At 47.5% G+C, this 21,040-nt stretch overlaps 1 protein-coding gene across 17 annotated transcripts in view; it reads left to right on the top strand.

Moving 5' to 3' along the window:
* Positions 1–21,040, top strand: part of LOC147449581 (intraflagellar transport protein 172-like) — a 248,756-nt gene that overhangs the window by 185,961 nt on the left and 41,755 nt on the right. For 16 of the 17 annotated variants that reach the window (XM_086521995.1, XM_086522001.1, XM_086522003.1 and 13 more), the window contains 9 exons: positions 16,807–16,903; positions 16,988–17,116; positions 17,179–17,235; positions 17,315–17,479; positions 17,820–17,939; positions 18,015–18,164; positions 18,254–18,451; positions 18,537–18,588; positions 18,670–18,731. In XM_086521995.1, the coding sequence (XP_086378121.1) occupies positions 16,807–16,903; positions 16,988–17,116; positions 17,179–17,235; positions 17,315–17,479; positions 17,820–17,939; positions 18,015–18,164; positions 18,254–18,451; positions 18,537–18,588; positions 18,670–18,731 (1,030 nt within the window). The remainder of the gene's footprint in view (positions 1–16,806; positions 16,904–16,987; positions 17,117–17,178; positions 17,236–17,314; positions 17,480–17,819; positions 17,940–18,014; positions 18,165–18,253; positions 18,452–18,536; positions 18,589–18,669; positions 18,732–21,040) is intronic. The other variant, XM_086521997.1, reaches the window with a different exon arrangement.

The raw sequence follows: 21,040 nt of genomic DNA, 5'->3' as shown, positions 1-21,040 counted from the left end.
CAACATGTGATGGCTTTTAACACAGATGGGGAGGTATCAAACACAGGGTAACAACAGCTATTGTAGAGGGCCACTATCCACATGTCACAGTGTGCTTTTTCATGGCACACTGCTTGAACAACCTTTAAAAAGACATCAGCAAGCTAGAATTGATTGCACCAGTCATTGCAGATGCAGTGAAGATTGTGAATTTCATCAACAATCACAATTTGATTCGGTGTGAGTAGCTCAAGAGGTTGGGCGGAAAAATGCTCCTCAAGTATCAATACACCCGCTTCGTATTCAACTTCCTCCTCGTGCGTAGAATGTTTGAATGTCAAAATGCAGTCCAACAGGTCTTCATTAGTGATGAGTTCACCACCTTCTTTACATGGGGTAGTATACATGGTGGATCCATAGTTCTAAGATGCAGGGCAAGAGACAGGTAAAGAAGTCATGAGTCAATTTACAGAGATCTTAAGCAAGATGGTTTTAGACAGAGATGGGAGACACATTGCCAAGGATCAATTGAGACAGTGTAGAGAGATGCGGGGGTCATTTGGCAGTCCAGATGCTCATATCGATCGCAAGAAGATAGATTCAATACTATGGTGGGAGGACTACGGCTATGATGGCCTTGAGCTTCAAAGACTGATGATATGTATTCTCAGCCAGTCAGTTACTAGCTTATGCTTGGAGCAATTGTGGAATACCTCTAGCCACATTGCTTCCAAGAAGAGAAATAGTCTTGGAGTAGAGAAGGCAAATAATCTTGTCTTTGTTAGCGCAATATAAAAATGCTTCACAAGAGTAAGACTAAACAGAAAGATCCTTTTACACAGTAGGAGATGGAACAACAGGCTCCTCAGTCAGATGTAGGTAGTTGTAGTTGGGCTGGAGTTCACACTGGACGGACTCTTGCCTGGGAAGTGACATGTGGCAAGTGATACGTATGATGGTCTAGTGGACACCGTGGCCAGATCACTACCACCTCTGTTTGGAGATGGGCTTAGTTGGATTGGGATATCTGCTAGCCGTTGGTGGCTCTTCATGGGATGCACATGTGTGGTTGGTTCCAGTCATGGGTTACTCTGTCATCATCACCTACTCTGTATGGTCGAGCGTCTTGAGTGTGGCGTCTTCACATCTCCATACCATTCTGGGGTCGTGTCGACCTTAAAGAGATGACTATCCGGAAAGTCATCATCAACCTCAGTATCGGGCTCACCTGTATGTATGCGAGATAGATGGTCGGCCATGACGTGCCGCTTGCCTGGACTAAGAACTACTTCGAAATCGAATTCCTCGAATATCAGTAGCCACCTCCAGACTCTTCTTGCAACTTGGGGTTTATTCAGAAGATAGCGTAGCGCATGATGATCCGTGATGATAGTGAAGTTAACCCCTAACAAGTAATGACGAAACTTTTGTAAAGAATACATCATAGCCAAACCTTTCCTTTTGGTGGTGTTGTAGTTGCGCTCTGCTTTGGTGAGCAGGCGACTTGCATAGTGAACAGAGCGATCCAGGTTGTACTCCTTACTAGAATGAGTCAGCACAACACTCATAGCCAGTTTACTGGCATCAATATGCACATGAAAAGGGAGAGACCAATCTGGAGCCACTAGAATAGGTGCTTCACTGAGGTGTTTTTTGAGGTATGCAAATGCTTCAGCCGCAGGTTTTGACCATTGGAAGGGTACAGTAGCACTAGTGGGTCGGGTCAATGGGTGAGCCACATGTGCCTGCGATGATAGCCCGTGTGGCCCACAAAGCTCTGAACACCTTTCGGGTTGATGGGAGGTGGTAACTTCAAGATGGCCACGATCTTCTCTAGATCAGGTGCTAAACCTTTGGCAGATGCCCCATGGCCTAGAAGTGTGCCCTCAGTGACCAAAAAGTGACATTTGTTAGGATTGAGCTTTAGGCGTGCCTCTTTGTACCTGAGGAAGACAGTAGAGAGCTGAGCGAGGTGCTCCTCTAGATTTTCCACTGGGGTAGAACATTGAGCACCTGAGAAGGTCGAAAAATCGTCCATGACGATGCGAAGATGATCCGTAAGTAAAGGACAGAATATGAGATATACTGCTTGATTGAAGGAAGGCGGAGCGTTTTTCAACCCAAACGACATTCTAGTGTAGATAAAAATACCCCAGGGAATCACCAAGGCCGTTTTAAGCTGATCACCTGGATGGATGCCCAACTGGTTGTATCCACTGAACCCATCCATGAAACTGTACAATACATGTCCTGTTACATCTTCTAGTACACGGTCAGTGAAAGGTGTGGGAAAACCATATGGGATGGTTACCTTGTTCAGAGTGCGGTAATCTACGCACACACGGATTTTATTGGACTGCTTCTTAGGCGCTATCACCATGGGTGATAACCACTCAGAGTGCTCCACAAGTACAATGATCCTTGCCTCTTGCATTTTTTCGAGCTTTGACTTGACGGTCTCTGCATACTTTGGGTTGAGCTTGTAAGTTCAGCCTCTGACAGGCTTAGTTCCAGGGATAGTGTGGACACCTAATTCTGGTGGAATCCCTTCCAAATCCTTGTAGGACCAAGCAAAAACATCTTTAAAAGAGAGTATAAAAGAAACTACCTGATCAAGTATGCGGGATACTCCCATAACCAAGCTGCTAAGAGGACGTGCTGAGGGTTGTCACGATTGCCCAGGTTGACTTTTTTGACCAGATCAGGAGGTGTAACTGTGGAGGGTGCTTCGGAAGTTGGAGAAGTGAGCTTCCTCTTGGAGCTTCAAGACATCATGGGCTGGTGTTTGATCGATTGGAAACTCTGCATACTCTTCTTGTAACCATCCTGGTGGAAGCTCCTCGAAGGGTAAATCTTCAGACACACACATAGCAGAGTGCTTTTAAGGGGGGGATGTTAGAGGAAGGAGGGGATCATTGGCGAGCTCATGCAGAGGAGATTTCTTTCCCCTTCGGTGATGTGTTATAGGTTCACCAAGGCCGACGGCTTCCATCAGAGGAACACTTGAATCATGGGCATCAGGGACTAACACACTTACTTCTTCTTTTGCAGGAAATTAAAGTTAATGGAGCTAACCTAATTTCTAATCTGAATAGAATTGGTTCTAGATATAAGTGGTACACTGCAAACCATATGCAAGGCAAAGGTGGTTCAGCCCTAGGTATTTAAGTACAATCACCTAGTGTAGGAAACTCTCTACTACAAAAGGGGCAACTGGGTAGTTGTCTCCCTTGGCATCCCATTTAACCTCACTTTGATCTCTGTTAATGCTTCTAATTCAACTGTTGAAAGAGCCACATTTTGGGAGGATATTTCTAATCTAATAGGTCCTTGCATCTGTGCAGGTGATTTTAACATGGTTGAATCCTCTTTTGACAAATGGAAACAGCTTGGACTCACTATAAGTGGCAATGAGAAGCTAAAGTGGGAATTGGCCCAAAACAAGCTCAACCTTATTGATATCTCTGAGAATACAATACACACATGGAGCAATAAACAATTTGGGGATTGCTTCTTTGCTTCTATCTGATCATGCTCCCATTTGATGCTGTTGCGCTTTGGGCAACTACACTATGATCAGCCTCTTTCTAAGAAACATCTGTTGCACATCAACAATGTATATGTTTCGCACTAAGCATTCCGTGAGATGATTTATGATGTTATTCCCCCTCTGGTTGCCCAAATGTATCTTGATCTTGATATTGTCTAGGTTCGTTTTGTTGCGCGTATTCAGAGGAATCAAGTAGACGTGCCCATGGGCACATCCTCCTTCATCATTTCTGTGCTAGAACCAATCCATTGATTCAATGCAAAAAAAGTTTTCGCAAAATTTGCATGCGAGGTGGAGGAGTACATCATTGTAAGAATGCATCGCTTTTTCCCATGCATCAATCAATGTGCGATTATCATTACATGGAAATTGCTTGAAAGATACATTCTTATCAGTTTCCCATGCATCAATCAATGTGTGATTATCATTACATGGAAGTTTCTTGAAAGATGCATTCTTATTAGCGTTGACAAGAGGAACATAATTACAAGAGGAGGGTGTAGTGCGAATCTTCCTTGTCTTTTTAGGCACCTCCCAAGCGGTAGTATCACTCGGCCCAACATTTTTACGTTTCACAACATTGCCATTACGAAGATCAGTAGACTGAGGAGGCTTGGTTTTCCTTTTTTCCACACAGGGAGCCACATTAGCATGGAAACTCCATTTTTCTTAGCCTCACCAATAAATTTGCCCATAGGTACAGGAGAAAATGATGGAACTGTTGAAGGAGGGGGTTGCAAGTCCGGTATAGGACATTCAAATTGCATGTGTAGAAATCCACCACATCGGAAGCACGAATTTGCAAACCTGCCCCATTTAAGTTTGAATGGACGCTCCCTGCGCCAGACATATTTTCCCTCCTGTCGTGGCCTTCGCGTAGTTGGTGATGTGGTCGATGAGGCGGGCTACATTTTTTAGTTTCCCCTAACCGCTCGCCTTTTTGGATTGGGTATGCATTATTGACAACTATGGAGAGAGCTTCAGCACATGCTGGTTGATTTTACCTATTCTGCCTTTGGCTGATGGTACTCGCATGTCTAATTGGAATTTCCGCCACACCTCTCTTGAGGCCATTTTTGCTAGTCAGGTTTATGCTCTTCTTCTACCATGGCCTTGGCTGGCTGACCACTGTAATGCCTTATGGTCAATGCACAAGTCTGATACTTGATGGAGGAAGCCACTATCCGCCCTCCAGAAGAGCCACTTGCCTTTGAAGAAGTTGTGTCTTTGGCAATGCTTGCTTGGAGTTCTCTTGGTGGGCATTCTCAGTACACGTCATATCTGTTGTTCTTGTTGTGTTCGCTGTTCGACTATGGAAGAGACAATTAGTCACCTGCTTTGGGATTGTTGCCTCACTAGGGTTTTTCTTTGCCGCATATCAGGTTGTATGTGGCTCCATTTCCCCGCCATGGTCTTTTTTTTTTTTTGAGAAAAAGATCCTTCTATTAGTTAATGAAAACTGCCCATAGGGCTACATCCACCTCTGCAAGAGAGGGCTACAACAAGCATGGTGGGGGGACTCTCCCAATGAAAAAACAGCATATGTACAATGGGGCTAAATCAAGAGATGGGAGGAGGGAAAAGCCACACAGGTGGATAGTAGTGCCATCTGAGCACCCCCTGGACCATGGAGTAGAACGGCCCAGGGCGCCAGAGTCGAAGGAAAGCCTCGCGGCGCTCCCGCATGCGGTCGGAGCTGCCCTGTAGTCCCTCAAGCTGTCCTCTGAGAGTATGGATCAGCTCTAGCCAAAAGTTAGGAACAGTCTCTGCTGGTGGTACAAGGCGAGCCTCAAAGATGCGGAAACAACGGGCCCGCCAGATGAACCAGAGAGCTAGGCCGCTGATGAGCTCCCAACACTCCGCTCTCTCACTGCTCCACTCCTGTGGAGTAAGGTCTGTAGCAGGCTGGAGTGTAGGTCGACCCCCCTGTATCACTATCATCCTGTTGGTGGAAGATAGCTCAAACTGAAGTGCCGGGCCCGTGAGGGTGGACCAAGCCGCTACCCCCAAGTGTACTGTCGAGCCGTGGAGAGGGCAGGCATCAGCCGAAGAACTCGTAGCCACACCTGCTGGGCCGAGGGACAGTCCCAAAGACAGTGACGCTGACTCTCCACCAACTGGTCACAGGCTGTACATGCGGCCGAGAGACCACTATGTACAAGCCAGCTCCCTACTGCTGTGGCTCTGTGTGCAACCAACCACTGGAACAAGGTGACGCGCCTCGGCTGTCTGGAGTCCCACAGCCTCTGCCAAGAAGCTGCCAAGAACTCAACTGTGAGACCCTCCTCCTGCCAATGACGTGCTGCAACGGGGCGGGCCTCACTCTGTGCTGCAAGTATATGACGTCCAAGCCGAACAGTGTACTGAAAGAAAGGGACTCCTGGGCGGTCTGCAGAAGAGAATGGGTCCCTTTATAGCCACTCACCAGGATCCCACTGTACTCGTGCCAGTGGACAGCACTCCCAAGCCCATAGCCTCCAGTGTCCTGTCTCAAGAGCTGCTGGGTCAGGGTCTATGACGCAAGTCCTCCCACAGATGCCCACAACTCGGATCCTCTGGAAACAACACTCTGCTACCTGCGGGGCCTCTACTGCAACTCTCTGTAGTCGTCCCCCACCCTGAAGCTCGAAGAACAGGGCCGGGACAGTCTCTGAGCAAGCCCTGGAGCAAGCCCTGACTGAAATGAGAACCTCCAGTCGTGTGAAGGCTCCCATCCACCGGGGTGCTACTGGCTCGAGGAGGCGTGAGCCAGTCAGCTGGAACTGACTCTGAGATGTCCTGACACATGCTCTGAACCCCTCTCATGCCCTGTAGCTGGACAACCTGCACCTCCTCTGACAAACCTGTGAACTCTAGCCAGTCACCTAGAGGGCGCGCTGGACATGCTGCCTTGGGACCCCAAGAAACATGAGGCCTACTCCCAACCAAGTGGCCTCATTGAGTGCTAACCATGGGGTTCCAGACGAGGGGCTGCCGTAGGCGCTCCTCCGTGCACGTCGGCTGTCTCTGCTCTAGGCCACGCCGTAATAGCTCCCAAGAACGAAGCAGACTCACAGCAAATCGGTCCTCCAGTCCCCTGCTCAAACCAACTCGACGCAACTCTGTAAAGATCCATCTGGTCGAAGGTTTCCAAGGGCCTCCTGACTGATGCACCCTGGCACGAAGCCTCTGCAACAAGAACTCCTTCCAGGGCTCCTCGCCTAGAAGAAGTCCTCTGACGACGAACTTCCCAAGAAGGGCTCTGCTCTGGTGTGCTGGATCAATGATCCCAAGCCCTCCCTGAGAACAAGGAAGTGTGATGACCGACCAAGCCACCTTGGCTCGGGCAATCTGAGTGTTGCGACCTGACCAAAGGAAGTTCCTGATCAGCCTCTGTACCTGGCTGATGCAAGAACTCGAGAAGATCCAGCAAGAAGTGATGTACCACATAGTCGCCAACAACACCTGGTTGGCAACTACTACTCTACCAGCCAGCGAAAGTCGGGCTGAGCTCCAATGTAACAGCTTTCTCGTGATGGAGAGGAGAAGAGGAGCAATCTGCTGCTCGGGGGACAAATCCAAACCAACCTGACAACCCAAGTACCGAACTGCAGTCCCTGGAGGAATCCACCTGAAACCCTCTCCTGGCATCCAATTTTGCACACGAGCACTACCAACCGAGAAAGCCACTGTCTTTCTCCAGTTGATCAGTGCGCCCGATGCACAACAGAAGGTCTTTAATGCGTGCCCACATTTGTGTAAATTGGCCTCCTGGCCCTCTAAGTACAAGGCTGAGTCGTCAGCTCATCTCCCCGTACAGGGAGTGCTAAGCCCCTCAAACCAACCTGCTGTGACACCAAAAATCTGTTCATCGCCTCCGCATAGAACAGAAAGAGAAAGGGGGCAAGAGTACAACCCTGTCTGACCGATCGTGTGAGCATGAAGCGCTCACCTCTACCTCCTGCCAAAAGCACCTGACTTTGAGCGTGTCTGTACAAAGCTGACACCCCTCTGATCCAAGCCTTTGAGAAGCCCATCCTGTGTAACGTGCCCTCTAGAAAGTCCCAGTCGACTCTGTCGTATGCCTTCTGAAAATCGAGAAGAAGAATCACAAGGTCCTCCCCACGGAGCCGTGCAAGGGCAGAAGCCTCCCAAAAAGTGAAGATGTTGTCAAGGATATTGCGTTCCTTGACAAAACGTGTCTGAGTCCCATGTATAAGGCTCTCCAAAAGTGGCTGAATCCTCAAACTTAGAGCCTTGGCAAGAATTTTGTAGGCTGAGTTGAGAATGGTGATGGGGCGCCACTATCGAATCTCATCCAAGGAGCCACCCTCCTTTGGAATGAGGTAAATCTGGCCCTCACTCATGCTATCCGGCATCACTCTTGTGTGCAGAATGTACTGAAAGGCACTACAAAGATCTGGGCCAAGCAGGTCCCAATACTCCAAGAAGAAGCTGGGAGTCAGTCCATCCTCACCTGGACAGCTACCACGAGGGAGGGCCCTAAGAGCCGTGTGCAGCTCCTCAAGCTGAAGAGGTAACTCAAGCCTCTACCGCATCTCCTTAGTCACAAGACAGGGCATCTGTGCCCAAACCTTCTCCCTGCATGCATCCTGTCTCTCTGACTCGGGCTCTCTGACTCGGGCTCAGCCGACAGTAGCTCACGGTAAAAGTCAGTAGCGACTGCACGCATATCCTCAGGCTCACAAACAACTGACCCATCGGGTCTCCTCAACTGATTGACCTTGGCATGCGAGTGCCGAGGTCCCACTGTCTCAAAAACACCACCTGTCACCTTGTCACCCACCTGAGTCCACTGAGATGCCTGTCGATGAAAGGCAAACTGATGGCGCCTCTCCTCTGTGCAAGCAAGCTCCTGTCGAGCCTGCTGTAACTGCTCCTCCAACCATGGACTGTCTGGATGCTGCTCTTGCATCCTCTGTAGTGAAGCAATGCCTCGTCTGAGACGCTGCTCCTCCTCTCTCGCTGCAGCGCGTCGAGCCAGACACTCCTGGAGAAAGAAGTGGCTAAGCTGAGCTAGGCCTGAGGCCACTCTGTCTGCTTGTGGAGCCTGGCTGTCCATGCCCTCTGTCCATAGAGCCTCGACCCTCTCTCTGAGTGCTGAGTCCAACAAGACCCGCTCTGGGATGCAAAGCATCGTGCTCCCACTCCTCTGCCTATCTGCCACTGTGAGAATCACTGGTGCATGGTCCGAGAAGGATGTCCCTGCCAGGATGCCCACTGATCCCCCCAAGTCACTGAAGTGGTCACTAGTGTAGAAGCGATCTATGCGCGAAAGATTCACTCTTCCCACTCTGCGGTCCAATCTAGAGAAGGCAAGACTCTCTGGAGCCTCACAAAGCCAGAATGCTGCCATGTATCGGAGACCCTCAGCGTCATACAAAACCTCTCCCAAGCTGCTAACTCGACTCCATGCACTGTAGCATGGTTGTCTCCGATCCTGTCAGACGGGTCCTCCAACATGTTGAAGTCCCCTCCTACACACCACTGGTCAACTTCTGGCAAAGACTCAACAATCTGTGACCAAAACTCTGCACGAGCACTCGCCACATTGGGCGCATAGATGTTCAGGAAACCCACAAGGCTACCCTGAACCTGCATAGTAATCCACTGAGCCCTGCCTGGTACAATTATCCCTTTGCCCACAATGGCCTGCTGTAGTGAGTCCGCAATAGTCATACATACCCCACCTTGGATGCCTCCAGGTCCAAAAGCAGCTGACCAAAAGGTATCAGAGCGTCCACGCAAAATCTGACCACATCGCCGAATGCGGCTCTCAGACAAATGGTGCTCCTGAAGCATAAGGAGATCAATCTCTCCTCCCACAAGGCAACGCTGAAGCTCCTGACGCAATCGGCCCCGCTGTCGTTGAAACTGGGGCCCACCCAGTCCCTACACGTTCCACGAGACGATCCTCATGGGGAGCGAGAGAGAACAGATGCTGCCGTAGCAGCAAGACGAGCTATCTTCGAAGCAGGCTTGGATGGGGAGTAATCCGCATCCGAGCGTCCTCTAGATAGGCTAGACTGCAGTGAGTGCCTGGTCCAAGCCCAAGCAGAGCGAGCCGTGTGTAGAGCAACCTCCTCTGTCCAGGAGTCCTCATGAATGAATACATAGCAAGGCAAACACTGCGTATCAGCAAAAAAGTACACCACAATGTGTCTACATCCTGTCCTGCGCTGAGTCTGGGGGTGTCACCGCAAACTTGGCCAGTGGCCACAACGTCTGCAGCAAATCTGTAACGCCAAGTTCTCCCATGTGGTGAGAGAACTCGAGAACCTGTGTATGCAACCATCCCACCACTGAGTCGAGGGACCATTCTGTCTCAGTCCTGCCACAGAGGGGGAAGGAGAAACCAACTGCTGAGTCCAAGGCCTCTGTCCCCCTAGCGGCGAGGAACAAAGCGTGGACTCTGAAGCAGGCTGCCTCGTGATCTGCTGCGGAGTCACCAAGAAAACGAGTAAACCCTGTAATCGAAGAAATCCCAGCGGCGTCGGACGTCAATGCTCGTCAAACCACGCGGGATAGTTGCAAGAGAAGATGTCTGAATCTGCAGAGGGGGCCGCATGAAGGGCTGACCCTCTCTCGCTAGCCGACTCGTGGCAAAGGCGCTGCCAAGAGATCTCCTAGCCGCCGGCGAGGGTCCAGTCTCTTGAGCCGACTGAGGTACTGAAGCAGGAGGAGGGGGAGAAGGGGCTGGGGGGGGGCGGGGGAGAGGAGAAGTGGGGTGGGGCGGCAGAGACATTGGGGGGGGCGAGGTGGGGGGTGAGCGGTAGCAGAGGGCGGGGGAGGGCATGAGGAGGAGGAGGGGAGATCAGAAGGCGGAGCGGCTAGCGAGGGTGAAGCGGAGGTGGAGGCTGGCGAAGGAGGCTCCTCCTGCTCAAGAGGCCCAAAGCGGTTCCCCGTGGGAACCCACTGCTGCTGAGTAGGCACCTAGGGGCCACTCTGAGTGCCAGGCTGTCGCTGTGGCCCCTGGCGTCGACGGCCACGGGCCTGCTGCCACCCCTCCTCCGCTGGAGCCCCAAGCTCGGAGGGTGGCGCTGAATCTGTGCTCTGTGTCGTTGGCTGTGGCTGCGGCCCAGCCTTGGCAGGTTGGGGCTGAGGCTGGGGTGCGGGTCGTGGTCTCCTCCGTGGACAGGCCTTCGCTAGGTGGCCCATCTTTCTGCAAATGAAGCACTGGTTCGGGAGACCTGAGTACTCCACACTCTGTCGAAACCAACCCCCACTCACCCGAGGCAGAAGGATGACCTTCGGGAGCGTGTGGGTATCTCTGACCAAAACTCGAACTGAAGGGATGCCAGCCGCCTTGGCAGCTACTGATGGTGCCGTACAAGGTGTCTCCAGGACTGTCCCGATGGCGGAGCCAATCTTGGAGAGAAGTGGAAGGTACTCCGTCCGTAAACCCGAAAAGCAGACTGAGATGGGGATGTCTGCCTCCTCTGCACATCCGAAGTCGGGTCAAAACCATGTCGCCACTATCGAAAGTGGGCGTGTGATGCTCGGATTGCCAGTGGACTCATAGCAATGACCTTGGAGGCCATCTCGGAAGTCTCGAACTCAATCTGGTAGTACCCCCGTCCGAGAATCTGGACATCCAAGATCTTGCCCACCTCTGCGAGAAGGCGGGCCTGGAGAAGGTCTCGCAGCTCTCCTCTGCTAGGTCGAGTGCCGAGAACCTTGCAGATGACCGAAGTCGCCTGCAAGACAGGGAGGAGGCGATGGTGATGGCGCAGCGGGAGAGTACAGCAGCAGTGAGCTCCCCGCCATGGTCTTCCACAAACGGTTTTGAGCTTTTGGCATATTCACACCTTCCGTTCAACAATTTGCGGTCTTCTTCATGCGGTTCAGATTTTGGGCTTATTGGACCCTGTGGCATCAACGCAATGGCTGCATATTCCATAGTTCTGATGCGGAGCCTTTTCGGTTTTTCAAGCTTTCTCTTAGGTAATCTTTTAGCTTTGTCTTCGAAGTTTGTGATATTACTCTAGATCAACTTCAGCTTTCCTACCAATGCTTTTAGCCCTCTTTCACAGCCGAACACTTCTATGTTCTTTCTTTTGTATATGATCCTTTTCGTGGGTTTTCCTTGCCTCGAGGTTTCCCACTTGTAAATTAATCCCGATGATTTACAAAAAAAAGTGTGTGTGTGGTGCACCTCTGCCATGACTAAACGAAAAGAAGAGAAGACTAAACATGAGACATTACGCAATGAACTGTATTCTATACATTGAGAGGAGGAATTGCAACTTTATACATACAATTGCACTGGCTGGCCCCTTAAGTATTGGCACAATAGCCTGCAGGCTTGGGTGACCAGCAATTGCTGGTTAACAGAACATGAGAAGGAACTGCTGCATACAACTGCACCGGCCGACCCCTTAAGGTACGGAAACGGTATCCTGGACTAGACCGCTGGTCCACAGGGAGAGTTGAGAGGAGGATTTGCAACTGCTGCATACAATTGCACTGGCTGGTCCCTTAAAGTATTGGCACAATAGCTTGCGGACTTGGGTGACCAGCAATTGCAGGTTAACTGAACATGAGAAGGAACTGCAACTGCTGCATACAACTGCACTGGCCGACCCCTTATGGTACGGGAACAGTATCCTGGACTAGACCGCTGGTCCACAAGGAGAGTTGACTGGTCACAATAGGGAGTTAAGATGAAGGCGGCGGAAAATTGCACCCTCTCCATCTCCCCAATTCACAAGAGCCGTTGGCAATGCTTACTCAAGATGAAGACCAGGGAGTGTGGCCAATGAACAGCTTTTGCACTCTCTCTTCCTATGCAGCCCGTGAATCCTGCTGAAATGGAAGCAGAAGCAACAATTTCTGAGGGGAGATGGTCGCCCAATTTATGGTGGGTCCGGCAAAGGCACGGATTTTTTTCGCCCAATGGATGATGTCCACAGAGGATCCACACCCCTATCCCTTCCCCTGCCTCCACTTTGTCTGAACCCAGCCTAAGATAAACAAATGCTTTATGCTCTCGCAGCCCAGAGAAGCGACTAACAATTTGAGGTTTCGATCTTGTTGCTACCGTCATCTAGAGCCATTATGGGATATAGAGCCTCGAGAGTTAAGCTGATCAGAAAGAGGCTACAATTGTGGACTTAAAGGACACTATTCTAGGACTCACACACGAAAATAGCACTTTGAAAGAGCATACCCAGAAGTTATAAGGCAGTCCCAGATCACGTCAGAAGGGGGGGGAGCAAGGAGATGGGGGAGTGTGGTTCTTTTTTGAGAGAAGGTTGCCTAGATATGGTGTATGAAGCCAACAAATGACTGTTTTGGAAAAAGGGGGGAGTTCAGAGTTGTTTTCAAGAATGTTGGAAAGAGGTTGGTTAATGGAGTCGGCTAAATTGAGTTTTCGGGTAAAGGGTGAAAAGGGGATTTTGACAATGGAAGGAGGGGCAATCTTATGGTTATCTCCTAACAGATAAGAGGGCCTGGATGCATAGGTTACATAAAGAAAGCACGCTTTCAAAAAAGGTGTTGGGTATCCTTTAGCCCTCAGCCGGTGGAAAAAAAGGTTGCGAATAGAAATGAAACCCTCAAGCGAGTTTGCCCAGATGATATATCTCCCGAGCTCCGAGAGAATAAAGGTAGTTTTCTGGTGGGTGGGGTGCCAAGATTGCCAAGGGATATAGTTGTAGAAGTTAGGAGGTTTTTGGTGGCAATGTGTGTCCAAGATCCCCTTAGAGCAGAAGGAGGTTCCTTTGAAAAAGTGAATGTCCAAAATAAAGGCTTCCTGTGAGGAGATGACGGGAGTGATCTTGATATACTCTTGGAGAGGATGCCCATACTCAAGGAGGAGCTTTTCTAAGCAAGCGGGGGGGGGGGGGGGCCATCCCAAACTCCAAAAGCATCGTCTATGAACCTCTTTAAGTATAGGAGAGAAGAGGAAGAGAGGAGGTTCCCGTCTTCTTCTAAGGAGCAGAGAAACAAACATGCATACGCCAGTGCAAAATTCGACCCCATAGCGGTGCCTTTAACCTGATGCCAGAACTTACCTTTGAAAGAGATGTAATGGTGGTTAAGAATGAGTGAGGCAAGAGAAAGAATGAAGTTGACTTTAGGATTGGAAAAGTGGTTATGGATAGAGTTTCTCAGAGCGCGAAGCCCTTCTTGGATGGAAATGTTGGGGTAAAGGGACTCCACGTCGAAGGTAAAGAGAGTGATATAGGGGGAGAAAGGGATGGAGGCCAAGTCCACAACAAGAGAGTGAGAGTCTTTGAGGTGTTGTTTTTTGGCTAGGAGTATAGGGAAGAGTTGCCCATGCAACCATTTAGAGGCATTCTCTACGATATAGCCCTTGTAGGAACAAATGGGGCGGCCTACAAGGACAGGTTTATGAATCTTGGGTAAGAGAAAAAAAGGGCAAGGTTTGGGAAAAGCATGAGAGGAGGAGAGGATGAATGCTCTCTCCTTGGAAGGAAGGAGATTGAAATTTGAAACAATGGAAAAAAGAGTGGAAAGAACAAACTGTAAAGGTGGTGAAGAGATGGGAGAGTAGGTGAGAGGGTCTAAGAGATGGCGTAGTGCTTCCTTAGTGTACCAAGATTGGGAGAGGATGACGGGGCCGAGGTTTTTATCAGCTGGTTTAATTATAATTTGATGGTCATTTTTAAGGGAAGAAATGGCGTCCATCAAGAAGGTTTTAGGAAGGAAAGGAGAAGATTGATTAAGGAGGGGTTTTAAACGAGAGAAAGTATCCTCAAAGGCATGCTCAAGGGTGATGGAGTGAGAAGGAGGGTTCCAAGAAGGATTGGGGACAGAAAAGGAAGGAGAAGGAGGGAGTGTTTTATTAAAAAAGAGTTTGAGTTGTAAGCTTCTCTCAAGGTTGGAATAAGCTCCGAAGATAGAAGAAGAAGGTGGAGGAGGGGAGGGGGGAATGTAGTTGAGACCAAGGCCCAAAATTCTCTGCTCCGAGGAGGAGAGAGAACGATTGGCTAAGTTGTGAAAGGAGAGGTTAGTAATTTTATTTTCAAGAGAGAAAAGTGTTTGCTTACCTAAGGTTAAGATTTTGTAGAAATGTGGATTGGTGAGGGGGAGCCAATACTTAGACCTTTTTCTTTTATTGCGGGAAGAGAGGGGAAGAGAGGAGACATTACGCAATGAACTGTATTCTATACATTGAGAGGAGGAATTGCAACTTCTACATACAATTGCACTGGCTGGCCCCTTAAGTATCGGCACAATAGCCTGTGGGCTTGGGTGACCAGCAATTGCAGGTTAACAGAACATGAGAAGGAACTGCTGCATACAACTGCACTGGCCGACCCCTTAAGGTACCGGAACGGTATCCTGGACTAGACCGCTGGTCCACAGGGAGAGTTGAGAGGAGGATTTGCAACTGCTGCATACAATTGCACTGGCTGGTCCCTTAAAGTATTGGCACAATAGCCTGCGGACTTGGGTGACCAGCAATTGCAGGTTAACTGAACATGAGAAGGAATTGCAAGTGCTGCATACAACTGCACTGGCCGACCCCTTACGGTACGGGAACAGTATCCTGGACTAGACCGCTGGTCCACAAGGAGAGTTGACTGGTCACAATAGGGAGTTAAGATGAAGGCGGCGGAAAATTGCACCCTCTCCATCTCCCCAATTCACAAGAGCCGTTGGCAATGCTTACTCAAGATGAAGACCAGGGAATCTGGCCAATGAACAGCTTTTGCGCTCTCTCTTCCTATGCAGCCCGTGAATCCTGCTGAAATGGAAGCAGAAGCAACAATTTCTGAGGGGAGATGGTCGCCCAATTTATGGTAGGTCCGGCAAAGGCAGGAATTTCTTTCGCCCAATGGCTGATGTCCACAGAGGATCCACACCCTAATGTATTCCCCTGCCTCCACTTTGTCTGAACCTAGCCTAAGATAAACAAATGCTTTATGCTCTCGCTGCCCAGAGAAGCGACTAACAATTTGAGGTTTCGATCTTGTTGCTACCGTCATCTAGAGCCATTATGGGATATAGAGCCTCGAGAGTTAAGCTGATCAGAAAGAGGCTACAATTGTGGACTTAAAGGACACTATTCTAGGACTCACACACGAAAATAGCACTTTGAAAGAGCATACACAGAAGTTATAAGGCAGTCCCAGATCACGTCAGAAGGTACCACACACCTCTGTGACTCAGTTACTGCACCTCAGTGACTGATTCACTTTATGCTGTAAATATAGGTTTTTAAATTTAGTTTATCCCTCTGAGTTTTTATTCAGTTCTGCGTCATGGAATCATTCCTTTTATCACTAGTCCAAAGTGGTAACGGTGGTACCATAGCTAGGCTTTGATGTCAGGTTTGCCTCTCAAAACTTCTGAATACAGCCATCCACAGTCTTTGTGGGATACAGAGTGAGTTGGTTTCAGGCAAAAAGGTCAAGCTCAAGCACTGCAGTCAAACTATTCTTGGCAGCAACCTTGAACTGATGTGCAGTCTTGGGTGCATCTGGGCATAACGAAAAGTGAGCTCCACCATTGTAGAGCATTTTCTTTTAAGAATCCAATAATAATTCGAGCAATCTTTGAGTCTTCAATGTAACCACCATTGTTGAAAACCACATCAAAATTTTGTAGAAATCATAAAGCACAATGGCAATCCTAACACAAGAGAAGGTATCAGACTTGCCTATAGATCCTCCATCTTAGGGCCAGAAATCGTTAAAAAACGTTAATAAAGATACAAGCTTCGTTATATGAAGGTGCAGGATCTAGAAAAGTGGTTGACGAACCCAGCAATGATATTATGCCGGCAGACAAGGTTTGCTCTCATAGAGGAAATTTCTAGACTGATCTGTTTACAAGCTCAATTATACTAGGAACTCAATATTTTGTTGTCTCTGCAGTAGATCCAGTAAAAGTGTCTCAAAGCCGGTCCACCTTTAATAACCTCATAGCTGAATTTATCCAAGCACATGCAGCCACTTTTTGTGAAGTCTCTAATGGCCATGAGTCCGAGTACTTCCAGATTAACAAGTGGATAGCGTTAAGTGCATACCCAGATTAGAACAGGCCCAAAGCTCACTATGACGTAACTATTCAAGACTTAAATCCTGGCATCTCAAGTAGGAAAAACCTGCCAAAGAAATGGTAGCAAAACTGTTATGATATATTTGTATCAATGCCTAAAGCAAAGGAAACGCACCAGAGTGGGAGTCAAATATGGTGTGCTCTGGACTTTTTTATGTTTTTAAGTATGTCTAACTTCTGCACTTGTTTCACTTGCAATTCTTCCTGTAGCAAGGGTACAATTGATTTGCTTTAATTAATGACAGGTGGAAGGAGGCTTTAGCAATTTCATATGCTGAGAATTCAGTGGATAATGAGATGCTTAGGAGCAAGTATTTAGAATGGCTTTGCAAAACTGGGCAGGTAACCAACCTTACAGCCAAAAAGCATTTGCTGCAAAAAAGTCGCCTTTTCAGAGCTGAAAACTCTGCTGTATATACGTGCCAGATAGAAGACGCTGGAAAACAAATGGCATCATCTGCAGACATTAATGGTGCAATAAAGGCTGCCCTTCTTGGAAATCTTCCAGGACTTGCTGCAGATTATGTATTGAAGCTTCCCCGTGAATTACAAGAGGTATTAGCTTACATGTCTTTTCAAGCGCATATTAGAAGTTTAACATTTCCTGTTCATCGCAGGGACTTTTGATTGATGAAATAAGCAGTGCTTTGGTCAATGCAGGAATGCTGGAAAAGGTATCTACACTGCTTGTTTGAGGATTAATAGTATTTCCTCTCCTGATATGTATCAAGTTATGCTAGTTGATCCTTGCAGCTAGGTGAACTCATGGAAAGCTTAGGTGATTATGAGAAAGCTCAGCGTGCATATCAAAACGCACATTCTTTTCGCAAAGCAGTGCAACTAGCTCAAAGACAGTCAAAGAAGGATGTGGTCAAGATCCAAGAAGAGTGGGGTGATTATTTGGTTTCAAAAAATGAGGTCTTTCATTGTCTTTTGATTCTACACCTCAACTTCTCTATATTCTTGGATTAGTCTCTATCATCTCTAAAACTGTTTAAACTCTTTGCTATTTGAGAAAAGCTTCTGAGATCAAACCTACTATTTTCAAAGTAAATAACCTCACTGGATCTATGGAATGGTTTATGAAGCATTATGAATTATAGCTAAGTAGGAGCCCGTGATACTCTGGTCAGTAAGGGGTCTGTGAAAATTATGTAAGGCCGTACTGTACTGAAACGGAGCCAATAAATCATTACCTAGGTCTTGAACATGACTTAGCTGATAAACGGTAAACCTTGCATCTTCTCTGTTGAATCAGATGGAGGAGGCTGTAAATCACTATTTGGAGGCAGGTTGTCAACTGAAAGCTATTGAATCTGCTATTGCAGCTCATCAATGGAGCAAGGCTATACAAATAGCTATGCAACAGAACAAGGAGGTAAATAATCAGCATGCGACAACATGTTTCGACATCTATTTCTTTACTCTCAAACATGTTGATCTTGTCACGAAGGTTGTCAAGCCTATCTATGTCAAATTAGCCAGAAAATTCGAGAAAATCAAACAGTTTGCCGATGCTGAGAAAATGTTCATCAATGCCGAACTTCCTCATGAGGCTGTCAACTTGTATCTGAAGGCAAACAAGTGGGAAGCAGCAAAGAAGGTAGTTTTCATAAACATCCATGTCTTTTGTTCATTCGGATTCTTAAGTGAAGATCGGCTTTCATAAAAACACTGGCTTAACATTCCTAGGTTGCTTCACAATTCCTACTGCCAGACGAAGCACATGTTATCTTCATGCACCAAGCAAAGGAGTTTGAGTCCTTCAGGCGTTTCAAAGATGCAGAGAAACTTTACCTTGAGCTTGGGCAGCATGATTCTGCTATTAATATGTACAAAGTACAGGGCATGTTTGATAATGTGATTCAGTTGGTTGCAAAATTCAGAAAGGTTTGTCTACTTTTTACTTGTTCTACATGTTCTATCTCCTGCAAATACCTTAACACATTTTTCCTTTTGTTTTCTAATTGTCTAGGACGGCCTCCATGAGACTCACTTGTACCTTGCTAAAGAGCTGGAACAGAAAGGCATGCATTTCTACCTTCTGTGAGAGAAGGCTTTTGCTATGTTCTTATTCATGACATAATAATACATATCAACTAATGCAGGAATGCTCAGAGATGCTGAAAGTCACTATTTGGAAGTGCAGGATTGGAAAAGTGCTATGAAGGTTTTATCTGTTACCATGCAGTTTCTATATCTATTCTTGTTTTGGGTTCGTTTATTCTTTTGGACTCTTGCAATGGAACGCTAAAGGGTAACAGGAAAACACTTTCAAAATCTGCGTGCTGGACTTTTGCTGGTGAGGCTCATGAGAGCCATCCTCTTGGGAGACGGACATAACATTTTTTTGTGACAATATACATGCATTCTTCACCACCTTGTTGATGGGTATGTTTGTTCACTTGTTTCAAATCCACATGAGGAAGCCAGCATAAATCCTCTTGTTCTTCAATTCTTCTCTCATAGATTCCTCTATTGAAGGATTGATCTACTATGATACCACTTTTAACGCAAATCAAAACATTCACAAACAATTTATGATCGTGTAGAGAATCTTTTATACAAGAGAGGGATGAATCTTCTTGTATTGAACGATCAGCAGTTACAACAGTAGCAGCAAGAGGGCACATTCTGTCTAAAGAAGTTTAAATCCACCTCTTACCCTCCACTCAACCTGGCCCCTCCCTTGATCTGCCCTTTTCCCAACCCCTTGATCAACCCTCAACCCAACCTCTCTAGACCCTTGCTCTTGACCTACAAACCTCCCCCTCCCTAGTCCCTTGCCACAACCCCACTCCCCTAGCACTTTGCACCACCAACACCACTCCCACATCTACATTCACTAGCAAACCTACTTTTTCTCATCCACCTAGCCAGCAATGTGCCAATATACTCATAGAGCCTGAAATGCTCAACCACTAAATGAGCATGATCCTCAGCCTTAACTATTGATATGGCGTTTTTCCACTCTCTGGAATCGGATTTTTAAACCCCAAAACCTTGTCGTTAGTGTAGATGTCACAAGATTGTGACATAGCAAGATCAGGGGCCTATGGGGTCTAGACCAACTTGGCCAAGAGGCCCAAACCCAAATAAAAGAAGAATCTAGTTGCTAACGTGGCACTGTATAGTAGGTAGATTTCAACAATTACACTGATTACTAAAGTGGCATGCTTGGGCCCGCAAAATGCGTTGATTGGTTGATAAGGTGACTGAAACCGGCCCGTGGGGCGGTAGGCGTTGCCTTTCACCCGAAATTCTTTACTTTAGACACGCACACAGAGCACTTTGCAAAGAGCACTTTTTGGTGACTCTGACAGTTTATGCTCTTCCATCCACTTTGCATCCATAGGCGGATAGTTCTTGAACTTCACCAAATAGCGTCTTGCAACTTGTCGTTTAACTTTTCTGTCCTTATGTGCCAAAACTTGCTCAGGTACCAGGATCTCATCAAGTTCCTCAACTCTTGGCTGATCCTCATCTGGCATATCCTCTGGCACATCACCCACGAAGGGTCTTAGAAGAATCACGTGAAACGCATCATGAATCTTCCAAGCATCAGGCAATTTCAGCTTGTAAGCCACATCGTTGATCGTCAAGCACTTGAAAAGGCCCATAGTAATGCATGCTGAGCTTAGGAAACAGCCATTCCTTGCCCTTCATCTTCTTTAACCTTGCCTTTTCGAACCTTAACATAATCCAATCACCAGGTGATAACAGCAATTCACGACGGTGACGATCAACAGCCTTTTTCTATTGTGCTTGAGTCTTCTCCAAGGCAACTTTAATTTTCTTGTACATTTCATCTATGTTCTCGACATATCAATCTGCCTCAAAGATCTTGTCCTTTGTATGCAAAATGGGAGGAACGTTTTTGCCGCCTTCAACAATCTCAAATGGCGCCTTGCCAGTGGACGAATGCATTGTATTGTTGTACGCGTACTCAAGCATAGGCAAATACTGTTCCCACTTGCCTTTATTATCTGACACATAGCATTTCAGCAGATCTAAGACAATAGAATTAGCCTCTTCTGATTGTCCATGGGTTTGTGGATGAAACGAAGACGAGAACTTGAGCGTAGTGCCCATGTTTTCAAACAATCCTCTCCAGAACAAACTCGTCATGCGAGGATGACGATCACTGATAATCGATTGTGGCATACCATGGGACCTAAACACATTGTACATGAACAAGTGTGCCATCTGATCAGATTTTATCTTCTTCCTGACAGGAATAAAATGGGCCTGCTTGCTAAACCTACAGATAATGGTCCATATACCATCATTCCCTATTGGCGTTCTTGGAAGATCAAAGATAAAGTCCATAGCAATGCTTTCCCATGGCTTATCGGGAATCGGCAATGGTTGTAACAACCCTGGTGTCTTTTGCCTGTCAAACTTGACCTTTTGGCAAATTATGCATGCTCGTACAAAGGCATCCACATCGCTTCTCAAGGTAGGCCAATAGAAGAATGT

This window comes from Adiantum capillus-veneris, chromosome 10, assembly GCF_014529385.1.
Source record: "Adiantum capillus-veneris isolate H3 chromosome 10, ASM1452938v2, whole genome shotgun sequence".
NCBI classification, from domain to species: domain Eukaryota; kingdom Viridiplantae; phylum Streptophyta; class Polypodiopsida; order Polypodiales; family Pteridaceae; genus Adiantum; species Adiantum capillus-veneris.
The sequence above is the reverse complement of the archived record's forward strand: the minus strand, read 5'-3'. Positions and strand labels throughout refer to the sequence as shown.